Raw genomic sequence first — 15,636 nt, forward strand, 5'->3', positions numbered from 1 at the left:
TTATATCCTTCTCAGAGAATACTATTCTTCAGAATCAGCATGTACACAGTGCTGTGGGAACCAGAGGATGAAGGTATTCTAAAGAGCTCAGGGGAACTATACTTGGACTTAGGATTCCCATTACCATCGGGACTAGGATGCTGGGCTACAGCGCCTCTCCCCCATCTGTCTCTTGGCTTGGCATTTTATCGTCCCTGGCACCAGCATTTGAAAATGTGGGTACCACTATATCTAGCAGAGAGCTTAATGCTGTCTCCTTTGGAGCCTTGTAAGTAATAGGCAATGTAGGAACTGAAACAGTTGATTAAGGTTGCAGTATTTTCCAAAGACTTCTAATGGGCGTTTACGTCAACAGCTTCAAAGTCATTACACTCTTAGGTGCAGGGAGGAGACCTGCTCTCTTCTCAAACTGACAAGTCTCTAGATGTGCTTCAAAGCAGTTCCAGTCTTTCTAATTGTGTCATCACTGACTCACAGAAAGGACTTAAAATAATCTTTCTATCTTCAAACTATTTCAGTGGTAAACATGTTAGTTAGAAAAGAATGACATGGTTGTACATATTTCTTCTACAACCCGAGATAGGCTGTGACTAATCATGGTTGAGTGATTCCATGCCTGGCAGTTTCTCTTTTCTTTCTTTCTTCTTTTTTTTTGAAGGGTGCACCAACATTTATCGAATAAACAGATCCCACATTCTGTTTTTTTTCCAAGTCAGGCAGTTTTTGAATAGCTTAATGTAGCTCATAATTTTTGGAAAACATTTAAATATTTAATAACAGAAGCTAATCTGTGAGAGCTCAAAGGTTTGACTATGAAAAGCTCTTGCAAGTTCAGAACTTTTGCTATTTCTAAAAAGTAAAGTGTAGTTCCCATACATAAATCAAGACAATAGGTGGGCATCACAGACATGGCATCAAAGGCATAAACAAAAAGAAAGACTGTCTTCATCAGAATTAATTGAGTTAGTTAAGTTATAGGAAATAAAAATGCAAGCGAAGAATTCTAAAAAAATATCTGTAAGCCATATATCTGATGAAGAACTCAAAACTAGAGCACGTGAAGGACTCACACCCCAGGCCAAATGGAACAGCTTAAGTAGTAGATGAGCAAAGACTTTGATACTATACTTTCTCCAAGAAGACATACAAGTGTTCCATACAGTTTAAAGAAGAGATGCTGGGTTATTGTAATTATCACAAAACAAGTCAAAATTAGGAGTGCACCTTCTGAGGCTCCAGGAAACACAACAGAACAGGAAATGCAAAGCACAAACGACTCAGAGGGTTGTGGTGGGAATTCGAATAGTACAGGGACTGTAGAAAACTGCCTGTCAGTTCATCCTTAGATTACTGATATGAACATACCCAGAAGCTCATGTTTTTAAAGTGATCTCTGACTAAAACAAACAAATTCTCTCTCACAAATGGGAAAAGAAACCCTCCTTCCCTAGAAGGGTTTTACTCACTGAGGTTCCATTTCAGGCCTGTTGTAGTCACCTGGTTGCAGGGCTGTCCAACAGGAATAAGGCCACACCAGCTGCCTTCCAATCCAGTGTCTACGTGGAGCCTGTGCTTTCCCTGAAGGAGAAAAGCAAGTATGAAGAAGGGGAAGATGCTAACCACAAATTAACTTAGTGCATGCTTTAGTCCTAAGAACTGACTAGCGCTGATTGAGTTCTAAGAGCTTTTCTATATCAGTTTACTATAATCATAAGTTTTACAGCTGATAAATTGGTTAAATATATCCAGAGATACACATAAAGAGTATGAAAGCCACCCTTACACTTCTTATATCTGCCAATTCTAAAACTACTATCCATTGCACCTACTGATGATGTAGCCTTTTGTGACACTAGATTATAGGTTCAAAAACAAGCATTTGTTTAATTATATATAAAAGATCATTTCCCAAGTAAAATCTTTAATTATCTGAGAGTCAGGTTTCTAATATTGAAAACTCAACACAGCACTATAAGTAGTTAGCCTGTCTCCTGTGGCCATCACTGAGATCCTCACAATGCACACAAAGGTGTACTGGTTAGTTTTTGTCAATGAGACAAACTAGAGTCTCCTGAGAAGAAGGGACCTCAACTGAGGAAGATCTCTATTGGATTGGCCTATGGGCATGTTTCTGGGACATTTTCTTGATAAATAATTAAGTGGGAGGACTCATTCCACTGCGGGTAGTGCCACCCCTGGGCAATTAATTGGTCCTGGGTTGAATAAGAAAGCAAGCTGAGCAAGTCATGGAGAGCAAGCCAGTAAGCAGCACTTTCCCATGGCCTTGGCTTCAGTCCTGCCTTCAGGTTCCTGTCTCGGCTTCCCCTCAATGATGTTCTGTAAACTGCAGGCCAAATAAACCCTTTCTGCCCCAAGTTGGTTTAGGTTAGTGTTTTATCATAGCCACAGAAAACACTAAAACAATAGGGACCATTTTATTTCAATATCCAATCAGAAAAGACCTAAATATAATTAAATAAATTGTGTTAAGGAGTAATGCATTTTGAACTGGGTGTCTGCTCTTGAGAGAAAAGGCACAACCCAGGAGATGCTATGTATACAGAAGCATGGGTTGATCGCGGTACGGACAACATGCCTGAGTGGCAGCAATGGGTCTGCAGGATGAGATATGGAAGAACTTTTTGATCAATGATTAAGTGCGAGGGCTCAGTCCACTGTGGGTAGCGCCACCTCTGGGCAAGTGCTCCTGGGTTGCACAAGAACACAGCTTGCTCACTGATGGACTTCTGTGCCAGCATCGGAGGTATGCCTCTACATATACATTTCAGGTGTAATAGTCAACACTAGTTCCTCACTTGTTAGAAAGGAACCCCATGGAAGCATGGTAAGGAGTACACTGGAGGCAGTATGCATGTGTGCATGGGGGCTGGGACTGTCCGTAATCTGCTTAATGTCTTCAACTGCAAATCTTCTCTACAAGCCAGGAAGTGTAAGTTTTAAAAATGTCTCACAGCAACCCTTGAGCTGTCCCCTCATCAGGGTGGACGGCAGCAGGATGGCGGGTCTGAAACCTGCACTAGATGTGCAGTGCCACCCACGGGGAACAGAGTCACATCTCAACAGCCATGACAACTGCTTCTGATTTTACCTCGCCTTTACAAAGGTGAGCCATGGTCTGTCTTTATTGCTTTGTATGGTTTGCCCTTAAAGTGACTGAGATTGGCTCATTTACCACACACTTGTTACCCACCCCTTCCCTCCTATTCTCCAAAGCAAAATAATTCTCTCTGAACATAGATATTCAGAATATAATAAAAGTGGACATCCTGAATACCACACACTGCACATTTTAACAAATCCTGATAGGGGTGAAGATGTTTCTTTATAATAAAGCAGTTTCCAGGGGAATGGGGTGACAGCAACTCTCAGTTCTTTTCAGATATTTTGGCTTCAGGAGGAAACAATTCGATGGTATTTTATGAAGGTAGAGCCTGCTCAGTTTTCTGTGTGAGGTTGAACTTCTAGGGCCCCATGAGAGAAATGCCACACTATTGGAGGGATGACAGCTAAGTTGCAACCTTCTGGCATAAGGTAGTAGCTCAAGAAGAGTGGAAGAGAAGGGGCTGGAGTCTGAATGGAAGCCCTGACATTTGTAGCCCCTGGCATTTCTGACAATGAGGGTGGCTTCTCATGGCTTATCAAAGAGGGATACACACATTATGGGTGTGTCTTATTTTCAATGTGATTATATTCACTCTTACTTTTAATGCCTCTTCTTCCTTGTTTTTGGACTGCTTTATGTTTTAGTAAAAGCTAGCTAAATACATTGTATGTTTGGCGTTCTAGAAAATTCTAGTGAAAATGATGAAGGAAAGAAAATAATTTTTTTTCTAGTGGATATTAACTCCCTGGGAGAAGATCCTTTAGCTTCTAACATATAACGCAAAGGAAACAGCACATATACATGTTCAGCTTTACTCTCCTGGGGAGAGAAGCACTGCTGTAAAACCGCCGATTTAAGCAGCACAGTGGGAAGCCCCCTTCCTCCGCTTTGCTAGGTATTCATGGCCTTTCTCGTTATTCTAGGAACCAATGCACCTTAACATTTTCAGTATGGGAATAAGCTAGTTTGGTGACTTGAGAAGGTACAGATAGGTCTTAGACTATCATCAATTAGCATTTCATCTCTTGCTTTAAAAGTGTGTTTTGCCATACGTGAAGGGTCTTGGTGTTTATAAATATGCAAATTTAGCTTTTATGACTAAAAGAGAGCAGTATTATGCTTTCATCCTGTGTCGGCATGTCAACGTGACATCTTTAAAAAATGAATGACTGGGTAAAGGAATTTTTGCTCATTCCCTAGATTTCTCAGTTTATAATATATGCTAGTCTATATGAGATTTGACAGAGGCAGGCATCTAGCCTGACGTTAAAGAACCCCTGCAGGATTTATGGCATCACTGAAGACCAGAGGCACATGAACTAATCATTCACTTCCATATACTTCCATGAATCACTTCTCAGGTTCCTGCTCTATCCTCTGTTCTCAGCTAAGATAACACTTTGAAGTCAAAAGCAGTTTTATACAGTGAAGAAGGAACAAAAATCAATCATGGTTTGCCTTTTCAGTTGTGGTTATAAGAACAGATGCTGCAACTTTAACATGGTTGAAACTATAAACCAGTGAAAGGCAGCAAAGTACATGGCAAGTGTACTGAAAACCATACTTAAGATCATGCTAAGGACAGACAGTATCATAAGATAGGTTTCCACAGACTATAATTCTAAGCTAGAGCAAAACATACATACATTCATACACACACACTCACACACACACACACACACACACACACACACACACAGAGAGAGAGAGAGAGAGAGAGAGAGAGAGAGAGAGAGCTACCTACTGAAGGCTAAGAGACCATTCCCATTACATTTTCTGTGTTTCTTTATTGCAACGGAGGAAGGCATGATTGAAAGAAATACTAAGGCTCACCTTAGATTTTGTCATCTAAAAGTATCAAATACAAAGACATCTTAATTCAGTTTATATTTTTAAGTACTTAAATTTAGGAACCATGCCAACATTTGCACAAAAATATTTTTAGAATATCTTGCAAAATGCATAGCAAATTAATAAGATCACAAAACACCGAGTACAGGAAGAGCATAATGACCTTTCTAGTTGATATAAAATATTCAAGGAGCATGTGAGACTGGCGATTCACAAAGCAGTCAGTCATTCATTAAATTGCTACTAATGCTCAAGACACACCCTGTGTTAACTGCTGTATATAATGTAAGTAAACCACCAGACCTAGTATGAATGAACACTCCTGCATGCTGCTTAAGCACAGGCCAACCTATAGCATGTCAACTTTTGCCACTCTGTCCAGGTACTTTAAATTATACTAGTAAATACAGGCCACTTACAAGAGAGTAAACAGCCTGCAGGAAGAACTTCAATGAGAAAGATAAAAGGATCCACACTGCGTGTAACAGAAGAAGCTAAAGGATCCAGACTGTGTCTACCAGAAGAGGTTAAAGAATCCACACTATGTGCATAAGAAGGAGATAAAGGATCCACTCTATATGCAACAGAAGAAGTTAAAGGATAAACGAGAGAGAGAGATACAGAGAAATACTGCTACATACAATGTATATAACTCTGATATTTTGGTTTAATATTTCTACAGTCAAAATTTTAGAGATATGTTTCAAAACTGACAAGATATATTTGTTCTTTGTTCTGGAAATTATTTGGCAAAGTCAGGCTCAAATCACATGTCTTCTGAAATGAATTAACCTTACTTTCCAGTTGAACAGTTAACACTTCTCAATGTCAATTAAGCTACTTTGTTTATTCAAAATTAAAAAAAATAATTGTGGAATAATTGGAATTATACAAGGGCAGACTCCTTCCCCTACTAACCACCTAAATCTAGACCATATCAATATTCAAACTGATGAAAACAACATGCCTTTTATTTTCCTCTCACACTGACATTTATGCTGTTAATGTCTTACCCCATCTCTAGGCGTCCCTTTTATTGGAATTTGAGGAAAAACCCTGCTAAATGCTGCCACACTCGTGTGTTGAAAGCATTTTCTTCCCATTCCAAAGGTACTCTATTTTAAGCACTGACTTCTAAGAATACTTGTTTTAAGAGAAAGCACTTCTAACAGTGGAGACAGGATGAGCTACATGGAAGGGCATTATGAACCAGTATAAAGGTTAAGTTTCCAAATGTTCTTCATCGAGGGTCCTTCCACGTGATGCACAGCCTGGGGAGATGGGCACGTAGATACTATCTACCCAACCTCAACAGGAGAAGCCAGAAAGGAAGGAAGCCTTGCTTTGTATGTGATCCCTTATGTTTCCTACTTAGCACTGAGAGATGACTGCCTTTCAACTGCGACAGACTTTATCTGTGCCACAAAATGCAGCATTTTGCTATTATATTTCACCTGGAAAACAGGTTCATATTGTTACTCTAAAAATGATAAGAAGCCTGATTTTATTTTGTTGGATGAATTAACAACACAGAGGGAGAATGTCTTTATGTGTTTAATAAATATCTGACTTGGAAATTGCTTAGAGCAAATGGAAAAGGTATTGATGAAAATGTGTCAATAATTTCAAAAAATTACTTCAAAATTTGAACAGAAGAGATGGGGAGGTGTCTTAAAAATATTGGAGGGAAGTTTCAGATGAACTGAAAGGACTCACAAGAGCCTCGGCATTATCTAGACAATGTTTGTCTAGGACAAAACTGCACTCACCAATATTAATGAATATCCTATCAACAGTGCTCAAACCACACTTTAAAACATATGCTGTGTAGACATGTGCTATTTAAAATGGAAGTTATGTGACCCACTTATTAAATCATTTCAGGATTTGGTTATGTCATAATAAGTGTTTCAAGAACAGAGATTTAGGTATTTAAACTATGAATTCTGATTTAACTATCTCTCTCTCTTCTCTCTCTCTCTCTTTTGTTTTTTGAGATAGGGTTTCTCTGTAGCTTTGGATACTGTCCTAAAACTAGCTCTTGTAGACAGGCTCTCTTACAACCTCCCTCTTGCCAGTCCATATTTACCAGGACCCCACAACATGCTTTCTTTGCCATCTCAGTGGCTACATATCCTTAAGACTGGAAGGGGAATGAGTATAAAGACAATAGAAAGTGTTAAAGATGAGAATGGTTTTCTCATATGAAAATATCCAAGCAGAGTCTCTGCTAGATGAGAATGGAGTAGGAGAGATGATTTTCTTTTCATCAATATTAGCATTACTGATGGTTATAGTTAGTACCTTCAAGAAGGTTAAAAAGACAATTTTATTTTAAAAATCTTGCACGACCATCAAACTTTATTATCTAGGAAACATAATGAGAGTGTTCTCATCGAAGAAAGAGAAATATGTGCTTTAGTTTTTATAATAAAGTAGTAAAAATATTGAGATTTACTAATAATGATGAGGTAATTCTCATATTTCTTCTGGAAATTCTAAAATTCAAGTTCTGGCTGACAGGCTGGTGGAGACTCACTATCTAGTTCACATGTGGCACCTTCTCAGTATCCTTAGGTGTGGAAATAGCAGGGAATGCCTCAGGAGTCCTTAAGAAAACCCGTAATTCTATTTATAAGGGCTCTTTCCTTATGATCTCACTATTTCTGCATGTACTTCTGTTGCAGTGATAAAACACCATGAGAGAGAGAGAGAAAAAACACCAGCTGTTTTGGCTCCCAGTCTGAGATGGATATTGCCCATCATGGCGGGGAAGGCATGACCGCAGATGTATGAGGCTGGACTGAGTTAGGAAGCAGTTACATCCACACAGACAAAGCAGAGATAACATGAAGTGGGGTCAGGTTACAAAACCCCAAGGCCATCCTCCAGTGATTGTCTTTCTCCAGTAAGGCTATATGCAATGTATTCAAACCATAGGAATATAACAAATGTTTATGAAAATCAGTCATTAAACATGGAAGTACCCATATAACCTTCACATGCAAACTGTTGCTTGTTCCCTTACACTGAAATTCCTAGGAAGGGTTGTCTTCCTTTACCGTCTTCAACTTAATGTGTCTCTTAGATTCATTCCAATTATCCTTAAGTACTTCTCTCCTCTTCAAAAGTAGCTTTTGTCAGGTAACCAATGGCCTCTGAAGAGCTAAAGTCAACAGTCAGTTATTACACATAACTTGACCTCTTGATAAGATTTGTCATGACTTTTTAATCTCCTCTTTGGCTTCCAGAACATAGGACTCACTCTCTGGGTTTTCATTTTAACTCACACTTCACTGGCAAGCTTCTCTTTCTCTATCCAAACTCCTTAATTTGTACGGCTTTGGGACTGAGCTATTGTGTTTCAAATTGATTCTTCTACACAGCCTACCAAGCTTCCTGAGATCTGTGTCACCTAGGTGAAGACACTCCATGGATTAGTGTACTAGTTCATGCTCACTCTCAAATTCTGGTTTTCAAAATAACCTACTTTTTATATCCTGATACTTTCTCTCAAGCCTACTCTATTCAACAGCTTTTGCTCTCTCTTGATGATTGCTCTATCCTTCCAGCTGTTGGCCAAATAGTTCCTTTTCATACATAAACTATAACCCACAAGGAAATCCTATCAACTATATTCTACATGAACCCAGATGCCTATCATTCCTACCCCGAGTCAAAACCCCTGCATGCTTGTTCACATTTCTTAGTAAGATCTTCCGATCTAATAGTCTGTTCTTGACCAGCTGAACCTTATAATAATGTCTTATTGACCATGTCTTTTGCTTTACAGAAGCTTCTCAGTTTCAGGAGATTCCATTTATTAATTGTTTATCTCAGTGTCTGTGCTACTGGGGTTATATTTAGGAAGTGGTCTTCCTGTGCCAATGCATTCAAGTGTACGCCCCACTTTCTCTTTATTAACCAATGGTAATAAAACACATTCACAGCATACATAGGGAATCCCACATCAGACTAGAGACAAAAGGTAGATAGGGTAATTAAGTTAAGAAAAGCTAGCTAGAAATGAGCCAAGCTAAGGCCTGGTATTCATAAGAAAAAACAAGTCTCTGTGTATTTATTTGGGAGCTGGGTGGTGGGCCTCAAAGAGTAAAGAATAAAAAATACCACAGACCTAGAAGCCTCACATTGGTGCCTCAATTAAGAGAAATATACATAGATTTATAAGTGTTTCTATTCCCTTTTCTAGCCCCACGATGTGGATAGTATCAGTCATTGTTAATGGTTGCTAATTTTGAGATAGCTGGAGTTGATAACTGCACAGTGGTCAAACTATAAACTTTGAATATCTAAATTCCTTTCTACCCTCTACAAATTTTGTTTTGCTATCTATAAAACTAGAATAAAACGGTGGTTATAGGGCACAAATGATTTGATATGTAAGGTACTACCAAGGGAACCTGACTCAGAACAGATGTTAAGGAGACATCTACTTTGGATTTTATTATCAAAACAAAACAGGGACATTATAAAACTGAACTCTTTCCATTTTAGGAATTCTATCTGCTTTTCATGGTTTTTTTTTTGTCAAGAATGTAGGACTAACATTTGACATTTGAGAAGTAGTACTTAATAGCGTTGTCCTAAACATCTTTAATAGTTAATTTAAAGTAACCTATATTTAAATGAGGAGTGCTTCAACTGAGGAACTGCCTAGAGCAGCCTAGCTTGTGGGCAGCATGTCTATGGGTGATTGTACTGATTGTTAATTGATGTAGGAGGGTCTCGTCCACAGTGGACAGGACCTGCTATGAAGAGGTAGATCTAGGCAGTATATGAAAGCTAGCTAAGCATAGCCTGTGAGCCGTCATCCAGTATTTTTCAGTTTGTGCTCTGTGGCTGTGAATTGTGTTCTGGGTTGGAGGTAATTCTGTGTAGAATAGTAAACAGACTTGCATGTATGTTCCTGTCTTGATTTTCTTCATGAAGAACTGTGAGCTAGAATTGCAAGCTGAAATAAGCGCGTGCTTTCCCTGAGTTGCATTTGTGTGGAGTCCTTACTGCGCCACTAGACAGGAAACTAGGTAAAACATACAATCTATTGTCATTGGGCCAAAATGTTAGAATGCACATATCTTTTAAACTGTGCAGATCAGATCTTCATGATACAGTATTGTCATTTTTCACACCTCTTCTAGAAGAAGTGAGAACTCTTGAAATCAGAATATAAATGCAGTAGTAATATTTGTGCAGTGATTTTTTTGTTCTGTTTTATCTCTGGAGGAATGAAGGAGAGTGAATTCTGATTCACTGAGGCAAAATAATGGTTAAGATTTCTTAGAAAAATACACCTTAACGTAATTTACTTCCATTTCTGTACTACAAAAAAAGCTTACTACAATGAGGGCACAATTAGATACACACATTGTGTTGTGTTGAAAGTGACATCTGATATGTCAGCATTCTTCAGGTTTTGTCTCATCTCATGTGTACACTGTTCACAGTCTCTACCTGACTGAAGATACATTCTCTCCTATCGCAAAGACGTGTTCACGAATGGGGTTTCTCCTTCTTTGTCACGTTCCTCTGTGGTAGTGTCTCCGACATAATACTCACTGAACAGTGCCATCTGGTATTTGTTTCTTTATATTCCATACATCTACGAATATCTAAGAAGACCTGTGTATGTGAGTGATAGACAGAATACTGCACGTGTGCTGCTCTGTGAATTCTGAGGCTGAAATCCTAATGGGAAGAAAAAGAAAGAAAGAAAGAACGGACAGCTGCTCAAAGATTACTTTCTTTGAGGAAGGCTAGGCACTATGTCACAAGGACCTCAAGGGCTCTTTTGGATGATCAACCCTTTACTTTAAACATGGACAGCCAGCACCAGCTTGCCTGCTGTGTGAGCGGGCCATATGCTACCAGTGAACCAATGCCAGGACAAATGAGTCTTCTGAGACAATGTGTTTGAAGTGCCAGCCAATCCCCAAATCCTGACCACAGAGAAACTTTGCAAGATAAAACATCCTTACTGTTATTTGAGCCATAGGTTCCAAGACACAGCAACAGTCATCTCTCTGAACCTGTGCTATGTCATCTGCTTTCTGGCTACCATCTTTACTCCCTCGGTTAGTGTCCTTTCTGCTTTAAGTGACTGTGAGGTAGAAAACTGCCTTACACTTTTGTTCAAAACTGTGAACGAAACCCTTTTAAATGTGAAAGGCTGGCAAGCTTTCTTTATTTGTGTATTTGTGATTTCCTGAAAAGGTGAGGGGGGGAACAAACGAAAAACAAAACCGAAACCACAGATGCTCCCCCCTCCCATACTTAGAGACTATCTGAGTTGATTCTGCTCTGTTCATGATTTTCTCCTGAGATATCAACCTGGAAAAAGTAGTGCTAAATTAGAAACAAATAATCTCCATGAGTTATAGAATTAAGACAGAATACACAATTGCTAAGCAGAACACATTGTGCTGGTGACGCCTGTGTGCTGTATACTCTATCCAATTACCTAAAAGACTACATCTAAGCAGAAATGATCCATAGTTTAAAATAAATTTTGCATAATCGGAAGATAGCATTAAAAATATCATAAAATACCTCACTTCCTATCCAAAAGTCAGTTAAGCTGTCTTCATTTAAATAAATGGTAATATGTAATCAAATTGCTATTTTAAATTTGATTTGGATGTTATTGTTTCAAATGGAAAAAGTCTAATTTCAGACATATTTCAGAAACTTCCTCCTGTGCACTACATACTGGATTTTTAACTCTTCTAATTTTTCATATAATAAATTTTGTTTTAATATGTTTGTACCATAGGATCCCCACAGCGATGGAAAAGAACAGGAATTCACAACAAAGTGGAGTTGCCAACATATTTACAGCCTTATCATTTGACAGGGAAGGTCAGAGCTTTCCTGCGTTTATTCATAACCTAGTTCCAGCTTTCAATTCTTTGAAAATTGCTCCTTGATACCCAGCTTCCCTGAAATCACAGAGAGTGGCAGCCACTCTCTTCAGGTATAAATCAGAATCTAAATAACTGAGAGCATTTCTCCTTCTACAGCTCTGTAGAAAACACACTGCATTTTCACTGGTGAACGCAGGCACCTGGGAAAAGCTGCGCCAAGGATGTTCTTAGTGCTTAATTTCTAGAGTCACTAGTAGAAAAACCGTATCTGAGGTTATAAAAGTAAAGGCCTGTTCTTGAATGATGCTGGCATTTCAATAAATGCTCTACTTTTACTCTATGAATCCAAATTAACCAGATTTCGTCTCTGTGTGTCACAATGAATCCAATGACAACATAGTTATTCTACACCTAAAATGACCAGAACATGAATGATTTTGGCATGCTATAATAAAAGCCAATGTCATTCAGGCAAGTGAAATAGATACATAACTATTTAGAAGAAAAAAGGAAAATTTTAAACTGGAAAATTTAAAAAGAGAGCTAAATCTTTTGAATTTTCCCCATGAAAGATCACTACTTCTTTGTTGTGGAAGTCCTCAGGAAAGCCCCTTTTCTAACTGTTAGTGACACTATTTAAAGCATTGAGACTTACAATCATGGTTATCAAACACGTCTGAGACGTACAGATGTACCAGAAAAAAGGTGAAAATAGCTTGACAAAATTTTAAGCCACCTTTTCAATATATGAGATATGAGTATACTTATCTATAGTAAAAATTAGATATTCTTTTCCCATTTAGTTTTGTATCTTAGTAATAGATAATATAATCTCATTAGGAGGGGTCACAAGGTGACATTCTTGTTAACAATACAATGAATCAACTTCAGTTGCTTTATTAATATATTTATCTTTTTGTTGGCATTAGCTAGTACCAAGGGAATCAACATTTTTCCTGAGAACACATGTAGACTGCTGCTTTTGGCTGTGTGATTTTGCACTATAGATCTCTGTGTATCTATTTCTTTATTTTTAAAATAGATCTTATCTAATGATACAGAGTGACTGGAATGAATAAATAGCTTACATAAAGCTCCTGGAATTGTTTGCAATAAATCTAAACCATTTCTTTATTAATATTATTTTGTCCTGTATAATAATAAATAATAGAGACCCATCTAGTGGGAGAAATACAGTAATGTCAAGTCAAAGGCAATTGCTGACTTACATGCCACAGGATTGGAGCTTCAGAGGAAGGCCCTGAGAAGTTTTGTTTTGTTTTTTTCATTTCCCTTTAGGTAAAATTGTCTTTGCCGCTATAAGGGGTATGTGATAAGGAACCCTAGTGCACTTTCTTGAGTAGTACAGACTTCATGGGCCTCCTTAGAATAAAATATTGTTAGTTAGTGTGATCTTTATCTACTAAAGACTAAACTATCTCTTCCTTGAAATAACTAAACATGTGGCCTGCAAGGCAACCCATTATCCTTCTGTTCATCACTCCTCTCCCTCCTGGTCACTAGCAAGTAAAAGAGCAAAGGCTAAATTTATCCTATCCTCAAAAGGATAAAAACTGCTGAGGGAAAAATGGGTCTGTATCCTATTGGAGATGCAAAGCCTAGATAACATGCTTTTATGGAAAATACTGGTCCCAAAGATGCTGGTTCAAAGAAGAGGAAGACCAAGGAAAGAAAACAGAAAGCATACAGATGCTGCAATGCTTTGTTGGCCCAGGATGGGGCTTCTTTGCAAGAATTCTGGTAAATGGTGTAAAAAACCAATCCAATGGTCTCTGAAGAAATGGGAAAGTGGCTCCCACTTGGTAAAGTTTACATCCCTAGAAATCCAGTAACAAATAGGGGGCTAAGAGAACTGACATGAAAAAAATCAGTATGCTTCCAAGGCGCCAAGGTCCTCATTTAACTATGGCTCTGAGAAACCTGAAGAAAAAGAATGAGAGAGGAGAAGCTGGGGAATAGATACCAGGATAAAGTGGAAGCTTTGTAGGAATAACTTACTTTAGGCTGTAGCTGTGTCTTAGGGTTTCTACTGCTTCAACAAAACACCATAACCAAAAAGCAAATTGGCGAGGAAAAGGTTTATTTGGCTTACATTTCCAGATTGCTGTTCATCAGTGAGGGAAGTCAAGATAGTAACTCAACCACGGAAGGTGTCGGAGGCCATGAGAGTTACAGCAGGTGACAACTCATGTTCAGATGTCAACCCACCGGAGGACCGATTCTCCGATGGAGGTTAATCCTGTCTGGAAAAAGCCTACAGGGTCACTGACTCTGGAAACCGTTGCTCACCTTTGCTAAACCAGCTTGCTGTCTTTCCAATACCTGCATTGTGCTGTGTAATCTCATGTGATGTGTATATGTAATCTCATGATTACATCTTAATCTACTGGGCACATATATCTGTGTGTGGTCAGGAAGATGACTTTTCATTTATCTGAATAATTTTAATATGTGGAAAATATACTAGGACATGCTTCATAACTAGATCTATTGTCCCACAAGAACTGTAGACATTCAAACCCCTCCTTTGTTCCTTTTGCTCATGCTTACTGCATACACTTAGCTCATTTTTTTTAACCTCAGTGAAAGTTTAAGGTAGACTAAAGGCTTTTCTTAAATAGATCATAAGTTTAAAACTTTACAGTATGCACAAGGTTAGAGTCGCAGGTGTCCAACCAAGGTTGCTACATGAAACACCCTAAGCAAAGCATGCCAATTCTTCACTTGATAAATGACCCATGGACACTGTGCCATTGGGCTCTGATCACATTCTTACCTCTGAAACCTTAAAACCTTGTATTGCCATGGTAAATGGCTTGGCTCCTTATTGCTTAATATAGGAATGTGCTTTTGACCAATGAGAGGTAACTCTTGTAATTTATTTATTGCTCCAAGCCTCCTGTAAAGAGAGAGTTTTTTAGTCTAGAGAAGAAGCTAGGAGCAATTAGGATTAAGGCGGGAGAATTAGAATAGATGCAGAACAATAAAGAAACTCTTGGAACAGCATGCAGATGAGTTCGTTTGTCCTCAGATACCCCAAGTTCTTTTTGCTTTGCTGTAGCATCCAATCTGAACTCTAACTCTGAAGAGAACCTAGGGGATGGACTCCAAAGGCCTTTGTTAGGCAGGATTCTGGAGGCAAGAGATGACGCAGAGGTCATGGATAGATGGTACTTACTGACTTGCTTCCCTTGGCTTGCTCAGTCTTTTTCTTATGGAATCCAGGACCATCAACCCGGGGATGGCACCACCCACTATGACTTGGTCACTAATTGAGAAAACGCTTTACAGCTGAATCCCATAGAGGCACTTTCTCAACTGAGGCTCCTTCCTCTCTGATGTTTCTAGCCTGTGTCAAGTTGACACATAAAACTAGACAGTGCAGGCTAGTTGGAAAAGGTTCAGGTGAGAGGAATGCATATTTAGTTACTGGTGTGTGCAGTGTATATATGTTCATGTGCATCTGTGCATGCATATGAAGCAAAGAGGTTGACCAGGTGTCTTCTTCTATCTCTTACTACCTTATGCATGGGTGCAGGGTCTCTCACTTCTCACTGAACTGGACATTGATGACATGTGAGTGGCCAGTGAGCCCCTGCTATCTGCCTGTCTCTGTGTCTCTAGTACTTATAATCACATTCCAGTCTCAGGTTTTGAATAGGAACTAGGAATCTTAACTCAGGTCCTCATGTTTGTGCAAAAGGTACTTTACCAACTGAGCTACCTTGCCAGCCCGGCAATTTAGGGGTAACAGCGGGG

General features: G+C 38.9%; 1 protein-coding gene across 3 annotated transcripts in view; it reads right to left on the reverse strand.

Moving 5' to 3' along the window:
* The window catches only part of Tpk1 (thiamin pyrophosphokinase 1), a 361,699-nt gene that overhangs the window by 97,545 nt on the left and 248,518 nt on the right, over positions 1 to 15,636 (reverse strand). For all 3 annotated transcript variants that reach the window (XM_075953689.1, XM_075953688.1, XM_075953687.1), the window contains one exon: positions 1,467 to 1,578. In XM_075953689.1, coding sequence (XP_075809804.1) covers positions 1,467 to 1,578 — 112 coding nt within the window. The remainder of the gene's footprint in view (positions 1 to 1,466; positions 1,579 to 15,636) is intronic.

This window comes from Microtus pennsylvanicus, chromosome 19 (assembly GCF_037038515.1).
Source record: "Microtus pennsylvanicus isolate mMicPen1 chromosome 19, mMicPen1.hap1, whole genome shotgun sequence".
NCBI lineage: Eukaryota > Metazoa > Chordata > Mammalia > Rodentia > Cricetidae > Microtus > Microtus pennsylvanicus.